The sequence below is a fragment of the Meles meles genome, chromosome 4 (genome assembly GCF_922984935.1).
Source record: "Meles meles chromosome 4, mMelMel3.1 paternal haplotype, whole genome shotgun sequence".
Lineage (NCBI taxonomy): Eukaryota > Metazoa > Chordata > Mammalia > Carnivora > Mustelidae > Meles > Meles meles.
In genome coordinates, this window is record NC_060069.1 from 86,460,719 (window position 1) to 86,469,408 (window position 8,690).

Here is an 8,690-nt window from a genome sequence, read left to right on the forward strand (position 1 = left end):
AAATGTATAACTTAATGAGAGTTCATTCTTTTAAACAAATGTTAGTTGTGTATGAAGAAATAAAACTAAATACTGAAATCTAATTTGGGGCTTTAAATTTGAGAGGTAAGCAATCCAGAGAAGCATGGATGAAATTTAATTCACCTGACTTAAAAACATATTAGGTTCATACTTTTCAGAGATAAAAGCAGATAATGTATCCTTACTATTAGCAGCCAAATTTGAAATGCATACATTAAAATATATTAAGAAAGTCACATAATGATATATAGGACGGATATAAATTGGTTACTGTTCTTAAATCTTTATGGAGGAGTTTTTGCCCTAAACCATGCCAGATTAAGAATGTAACAAATATTGAGTAATTTGGTATGTTCAAGAATTGCCGTGGGAAAAACCCAAATTATACCACTAATTCAGGTATGCACATTCTTTGTGGATACCATAATTTGATTATACTATATTAAAAAAAACAGCTTCAAATCACAAGTCCACTTGGTTTGGTATAAAGAACTAATTTAAGGGATATATTCCAATTCAGGAATTTTGGTGCACATACCCCTTAAATACTGTCAACTATTAAGGTTTTTTCTTAAAAATCTGCTCTTCCCATTAATAAGAAATTACTTAGGGAACATCATCATTTGGGCTACATTTAACCAGGTAAATCCGTTTTTATAAACCCTCTCCTCTTCATTCAAGAGTAATGCAATTAAGAAATAAACAGTATCTGTTCAAAAAGTAAATACATACTGGTCTAAAACAATTATTTAAAAAAGGAATTAGATGCCTTTTCTTCACTAGTAAGAAGTATTCCTATTCCTTCTGAGACTGTATTCCGTGTCATTTTACTCTCTGTTTTTCTGTCTTGGTTATCGGCCACCACTCTCTACCTCTCCCCACCCTGCCCAACTTCTGTTGTTTTAAGAAAGAAAAGTCAAGATCTTTTTATACTCCCCTATCAACCATTCCTCAGTAAAGACTAATTTTGGTTTCTTTACCATCTGATTGTTGGGGGTGCTCTTTGTTACTAGAACACTAAAGTACATGACTACTTCTAATCTCTTCTGATGCACAGAAGGACTGTTAGCAAGTACCAGATCCATAAATCCAGTGTCACGTTTTACTATTTCCAAATTAGTGCTATCAGAATTCTCCAAGAACAGATTACTATTACCCTTTTTCTCAGGAAACAGAAAATACATATACCACAGTATCAGTACTATAAAAAAATGACATCTCATAAAAGCAATTTAGTTCAAGATACCGTACTTCCCCTACAAGGAAAAAACAGTGTTACTAACATAGAGTGTGTCTTACCCACACACATAGAAGCCCTTGTGTTTACTAAAGGTTATCCAATGTTCAGCCTATAGAATTTAGTTCACACATGATTTTGAACAATATATATGTCATTGTTAATTTAAAAAAAAGTACCATACTGCCTACTGATATGCTTTTGAAACATTAATCTTCCTGAAAATCTATGGTAATTTCCTTTACTTAGAGCCATGGTTATGACTAAAGTATATTTTGGTAATCAGCATGGCACTCTGATGAATCCATCAATTATTAGTTTTTATACTAAATAATAATGTCACTCATACAAAGGATTTCACACTTTGATTACAAAATTCTTGGTAAGAGTACCTAAGATAATATGTAGTGTTTGATTTAAATGTCAACTGTAAAGCTGGATGGGCAAAATTACCTCCATAATTCAATATTGATAAAGAAACATAAGCTCATAACACATAAAGATTCAACTAAGGAGCTTTCATTTGTAAAGACTAAATGCAGTGAGACTTTTAGAGCTCTCATAAGTACCTATAGATTTTATAATAAAGGTAAGAGTGACAGTTCTGTCTCTTTATATACAATTACATAATCTTCTCACTTAACCATCAAGTTAAAAAAACCTGCACAAGTATGTGTGTGTATATCTGAGATACATATATAACTGTACAAAAAAAAAATTTGTGTATTTATAGCACATACCAGGATACACCGCTTAAAATTCACAATTTATAATACATCGTCACTAGACATTAGCAAACTACACAAATAAAACCATTAGTAAGATATAGACATCTGCCACTAAGGGATCCTTACAATCAGGTTTCCAACAATCTTTTGGTTGTAGCTGACAGTTCACAATTGCAGCCATTCATAGCAGTTCCTGGAATGTGCCCTACAAGAGTTCACATTGGTCAGCTATCTGTGGAAAACGATCTGTACTGTGTTCCCTTTCCAAAAGTGCCAGTAATGTTTTGCACCTCTCCCCATTTATCAAAAAGGAGTCTGTTAAGTGTGTTGGTAATTTAAACAAATTTTGTAACTTTTACCGTAAAAGTGGCTTTTTGTGCACTATATTTTCAACCATTATTATATTCTCCAGTTTATACAAAATCAGTTTGAGAGAATCAACAACTGACTATAAGTCTTTCCAACGAGAAAGGCTAGAATATTTAACTTTACGGCAATTAGTAATGTAGAGTCAATAGGCAGTGTTAACAACTTTAAAACATTTCCCTGCTTTCTATATATAACTGTCAGCCCTTCTAAAGGCACATTATTAAAATGTATTAATATATAAGTCCTCTTTTTAAAAAACAAATAAGTCTTAAAATGAAGCTTTGTAAAAGGTAATGGAGCCAAAAACACCACAAGATAGTTTTCAATATATCAGACGAAAACCTCAATCATTTCTGTTAATCTTACATTTTCCTTCCTTTTCTCAAAGAACGAGACTATGTTTACTAACACATTAACTTTAAAAAAAAAAAAGTGAACTGTTTACAAAATTTTAGGATCTGAAATTTGTCAAGCTATTCACAAAGTTAAAGTCATAATTACTCAAAACCTCTCACTCCAATGTTTGTATCTAAATGGCTGCAACTAAAATTGTATGCAGATTTTAATTTAAGAAGGCAACCCCAAATCACCATATTAAAATTATGATTTTTGTTGGTATGGTTTCCTCAAAAATAGTTCTCAGTAATTTAAACATATACCTAGATAAACTGTGTTATTTAATTTCAAGCATATAATTTAAAATGCCCTCTTTCATAAAGACTTTCCATTAAAAACAAAAACAAAACAAAAAACTATTTCTACTTAATGGATTTATTCCTTCACCAGGTGTGTTGATCCAGTGACAAAATAGTCAAATGTGTAAGATTACATCTTGAAAACTAGCATGTTAAATTAAAAACCAGTGAAAGATTATAACAAAAATTAGAAATGCAACATTGGTAAGCAATGCAGATTTTAAAAGACTGGGTGGGGGAGGGAAATACCATATTTAATATATGACTGCATACACATCAAAACCCCTGCACTGGATTATCTATTGCCAATTGATAGGAACAGATATAGTAGTAGCTGTAGCTCATTCACCTTCTGAAATAAAGTCTTAAAATTATTAACATGTTTAATAAAGTAAGAGGATAAATAATTGCATCTTTGAGGTCATACCCTAAAGAGTACATTCCAGAGTTTCCATTTGTCAACAGATCTCTCTGCTTCATGCCACATCATCATATTAAAATTCTGGGGAATGTAACTGCATATGCTTTAAACTGAGAGGTACGAAGAGGAGAGAAAAATACATTCTTCATTCATAGATGCGCATGTGTTTTACAAGGAGGGGGGGTGTGGTTTGGGAAACCACTCATCATTTCTTGAGATATGGAGGCAATGTACTTCAGGAACAGAGAGGCAAGTAAATGGTTATTTACGAACCCATCAGAAAAAACTGGCTTCTGGCAGCTAGAAAAGGGAAGATATCTGCTACCTCTTATAAAAGGTGAACAAATAAACTCAATCTGCATTTTAGGTGTGTCCCTATGTGTGAAAAGTGAAATATGGGAGCAGATGTAAAGAGGGATTTTTCTGAATGGCTTGTGGAATCAGTTTCTTTACTTGGTAGTCCCATCCATATAAAATTTCTCAATGACTAGCTAGCTGAGCTCACTTATGGACACGTGGTATTCTCTAAGAATTCTCAAATGGAAGAAAGACTCCCAACAAGCAAGTCACCTACAAAAAAAGATGAACTTTGAATTACAAAAAGCAGAGATGATTTCATGAGTATTTTTCAAACCAACAGAAGTATGTAACAAAAATACAAGGCTAGTTGAAACTGAAAAGTTAAGAAAAGAATGCGAAGGAACTCAGAAGAAACAGAAGAAAAAAGCTTTAACAGATCTCATTGTTCTATACACCAATTACTCTAGAAATCCATAAAGATATCTTTAAACACATCTAAAATCAACCTCGCTCAAAATAAAAAACCCAACAAATAAATGCCTAACTGTAAAGTACCTAAAACCTTCTCTGTAATTTTTAAATGTAATTCTAAAGCTTGTAACAAGTCGGTTTTTAAAAATTTGCAATACATGTCAAATTTTCCTGTGATATTTCCTGAAAATCACTTAAAATCCTCACTGAACTATAACCAAACTTCAACTGTTGTAGAATTGGTATGGCAATACACCAATTTTCACTTAAACCATTAAAAAAAGCATCCCTTAAGTATAAAGAGGGAGCAAATTGGTGACAACTCTTAACACTTTTACTATAAAATTACTCTAATTTCAAGAACTGTAGCTTTTACTACTGTCAAGAGTCTCATTTCATACTTCCCATTCTGTAGTTTTAAAAAAAAAACTGATGGAAGATAACACCTTTCCAATACACCGTTTTACTTAAAAAAATAAAGAAAAGAAAAAGAGAAAAAAGAATCTTAACAAAGTCACCGGGAAGCCTCCTGACCTTCTATGTTCTTGTATTTAAAAGGCTGGAGGACGATAGGATCTTCAAAGCCAGACTTGACATTTCACCATTCTCTCTCCAGCCTTTGCAGATACACTGGAGGAGATTCCTTACTTACATGGATCTTTCCCTACTAGTGCACCTCTGGTTTTCCAGAATGGGATACTTCTAATTTTATGTTAGTCTCCAAACTCACACTGACAAAGTGTCCAAGTATAACTGTTACCTAAGAAAAGGACAGTCCTAGGGGAGCATAATATACTAGGTGCCACCTGTAAACCGAGAGAATTAAGCTTAAATCCACCTTTCTGAATGAAAAAATGTTGTGTCCTTATCCAGTTGTGCTTTTAAATGAATGTGACAAGACCAATTCTCTCATTACACCTTCACATTAGCAATCTAAAACTATGCCTTTTCAAGAACTGACAAATCAACCTTACTAGACACAAACTAACTTTTATACTTAAAAACACTAAGGGACTCAAAGTTTAAAAAAAAAAAAAAAAAAAGAACTTTTCTTAAGTTGCATTCTAAACTACAATGTTTGGTCAAGCATTCCTATCAAATATTTTAAGTAAGATTTCCATACCTGTCTTCATCACCATCAACAGGAATAGCTATGCTGAATACAGAGGTGGCCAGACTGTTCATAGGTGTTAACTGAAGGGGGTTTGCCAGGGCATCTGCAACAGGAGGCTTCACAACAGGCTTATTTTCAGCAATGAGAGAAAGTGGTGGTTGAGGTAGGGGTTCTGATTTTCTTCTAGTATCGTCAACTTGCCCGACTGAAGGTTGGGTCTGAGTCTGAAACTGGCTTAGTTCAGACTGTGGTAGACTTGTTGGTGCACTGGGTGTGCCTTGCGCTAAGGGCAGCCCAACATGCTGGATTATGCTGCTGCTCCTGCTGACTGGCGTATGGCTGCTCAGCTGCTGCGGCTGGACCAGAGGCGCGGGTACATTTGGCATAGTAACAGAGGTGGTAGACACACTAGGCACGCTTGGAGCGGGCACGGCTGCAGGCACGTTTGGAACTCCGGGCAGCACGGCGTGGGGGCCGCCAGGCACGGCTGACGGCGCACCACTGCCACCCATCTGCGGCGGAGGCACGGACTGGGGCTGCCCGGTCCCAGAGGGAACGAGGCCTGGCGGCACGGCGCATCCCACAGCAGCCAAGGGCACTCCGGCCGGCTGACCAGGCGCGCCCTGTCCGCCTGGCGCGGGTCCCGGCCCGGGGGCCACAGCTTCACTGGGCAAGGAAGACACGCCCATTATTTGCGCTCCCACCAAGGAGGCATTCTGGCCGGTGCCCACTGGAAGGCTGGCAGCGGTGGCAAGGCTCGCTCCGGCGCCGGTGGACGAGGGCTGCGCGGGGCTAGGCGGCTGCAGGCCGGCCACGTGCTGCGGTAGGTACTCACTCTGACCCGCGGGCTGGACTGGCAGCAAATGTCCGGGCGGTAGCTGAGGCTGGGGGTACGCGAACGGCTGGGGCTGCTGCGTCGCAGGGGCGCTGACGGCCGGGCCCGGCTGCTGCGGCAGGGCCACGCCGGGCTGCGTCAGGGTTACATTCGTCAGCGGCAGCCCCTGTCCGTTGGGTCCCTGCGGGAGGACGCCGGGGCCGGTTCCCTGGGGCTGGCTCGGCTGCGGGGCTGCCATCATTTGCTGCGGCCCGGCCGCGGCTCCCGGGAACGGCGGCACTGGAGCCGCGCTTTGAACCACAGCCCCACCTACGGGCGGCGGTGGCTGCGGCTGTGGCTGCCCAACGCCAAAACTCTGCGGCTGGGCCGGGGCGAGCTGGCTCATTTTCTCCGACGGGGGTAGCTGTGACACAGCAGTCAAGGAACTGTCAGTTCCCGAGTCGGGCCCATGCGCCCCCTGCATGGAAGCCACCACCACCACCACCGACCCTCCGGTGGCACCCAGGCCGCTGTCCCGTTCCGCAGTCTGGTCAAAAGTATTGCTGTGCCTAATGCAATCCCCCGACCTGGTCAGGACGCTGCTGTCTGAATCCCGCTCATAGTATTCCATACACGTCCATCGGCCGCGGCGGTAGGGCTCCCCGCTCCCGTGGTCCAGCTTGATCACGCGAAAACGGGAACTACAAGTGGTGGGGGGCTGTGATGCGGCTGCGGTCCCTGGCCCGGCAGACGAGCCCGCGACCGGCGGGGCGCCAGGTGCCCCGGAGGAAGGGGCCGAGGTGGCGGCCGCCACCAGGGTACTGGGCAGCGCCCCAGCCACGCTCCGGGCCGAAACGGCTCCTCCTCCATTGGCGGGAGCAGCCGCCGCGGCCGCCAGCTGCCCGTCCAGGAGGAGGTTTGGGGAGACGGTCCCGGGAGTCTCCGCATCCCCAACATTGTTGAGCGTCTCTTCGGAGGAGCTGCGCTCGCAGACCTCCTCAGGGCCATAATCCGTAGCCCGAGAAACGTCGAATATCTCGGAGGAGACGTCCTCTGTACGTGACTCGTCCGGGTCGTCCAGGCTCTCAGTGTCCTCGGTGATGCTAGTGGCCACCTGGGCCGTGGTGACACTAGTGATCTGGAAGCAGCTCTTCTTCTTGGCCGGCATCTTGGACATGGTGAGGAAAGCTGGAGGGCAGAGAGGCTCGCTGGCTCCTCTGCAATCTTGCCGGAAACCAGGAAGGGCAGAGCAGGGCCCCCAAAGACAAAGTCCGAGTCCGCGCTGGGGTCTGAGGCCCGCCGCTGTTAAGAGTCACTGGCTGATCCGGACGCTGGCCGCTCTGTGAGACATCCTCCTCCCCGTTTCCTTCTGAGTCGATCTCTACGGTTCTGCCCCCGTCGCACTCGCGCGGCGGCTCCTCCTTCCTTTTCGCCTCCCGCAGTAGCGGCGCCTCAATTCAATCCCCTCAGCGGCGGCGCGAGCGCGATCCCAGGGGCGGGCCGCCTGCTTTCTCCTCCAGTCTCCGGGGCCGCCGTGGTCAGTCCAGCTCGGCGCTCGGCGCGGTCAGCAGGCCTTGGCTGGGGGTGGGAGTGGGAGGGCGCAGGGGAGGAGGCGGCGGCAGCGGCGTGAGGGGCGGTGCTGCCCCGTTCAGGCTCCTCAGGCCAGTGCCGGCGTCAGCTCTGGGTTCTCGGACGCTGAGGGAAGAAGAGGAAGGAGTGGCGAATCTGGAGCCGGGGATTCCTGATTCAGCCAGGAGCGGCGGGCCGGGGGTGGCTGAAGGTCCGCGGGCGGGCGGCGGAGCTTGGCGCGGGCGGGCGGCCCCCTCCCCGGCTTTAGCCGGAGCTCAGCCCCAGGGACATGTCGACTGTCTCTGGCGGAAACCCGCTCCGGGGGAGGGGAAGCCGGCTCGGTCCTCCCCTTACAGGGGGAGCCACCCCGCGGGCGGCGGCGGTCTCGGCCTCCCCTCGCGGCTCCTGAGAAGAGTGAGGGGCGGCGGCGGTGGTGGTGGCGGCGGCCGACTGATTGGCCCTCGAGCTGAGGCGCTCCGGCTGTGTGAGGTAGCGGTGGTAGCTTTTTCGGCTCCTCCTCGGTGCGCCCGGTTCGCAGACCCTGGAGAAACTGAAATTCAAACTGCTGAAGCGGCGGCTGCAGCTCCCTCCCCTCGGCCAAGATGGGGCTGAAATGGCCGCGCCAGGGATGCTGGGAGGAGCAGCAGCCCCGCTGCCGCCGCCGCTGTCGACTAAAATGCCGCCGCTGCCGCAGCCACCGCCAGCGCCGCAGCCGCCGCCGTTCCGTGACGCACCGGCGTCGTGACGTCACTGCCCCGCCCCCTCCGGTTTCCTGCAGTTTCGCGTGGAGGCTTGAGGAGGAGGCGGTGGGAGGGACTAAAGGTTAAAAAAGGGGAGCGTTTTTTTTTTTAATTTAAAAATTTTTAAATTTAAAATATACGCTGTAGGTCTTTTAGAGTTGAAGGGCTGAAGACTCTTAAATTCCAAGCCTAGAGAAGCTTACAACCGCGC

General features: G+C 45.3%; 1 protein-coding gene across 4 annotated transcripts in view; it reads right to left on the bottom strand.

Moving 5' to 3' along the window:
• TSC22D2 (TSC22 domain family member 2) overlaps positions 1–7,510 on the bottom strand; it is a 48,455-nt gene extending 40,945 nt beyond the window's left edge. For all 4 annotated transcript variants that reach the window (XR_006818017.1, XR_006818018.1, XM_046002164.1 and 1 more), the window contains exon 1: positions 5,366–7,510. Coding sequence is in view for 2 of the 4 variants with exons in the window: in XM_046002164.1 (XP_045858120.1) it covers positions 5,366–7,347 (1,982 nt within the window). In the remaining 2 variants the exon portion in view is untranslated. The remainder of the gene's footprint in view (positions 1–5,365) is intronic.
• Between the last annotated feature and the right edge of the window lie 1,180 nt (positions 7,511–8,690).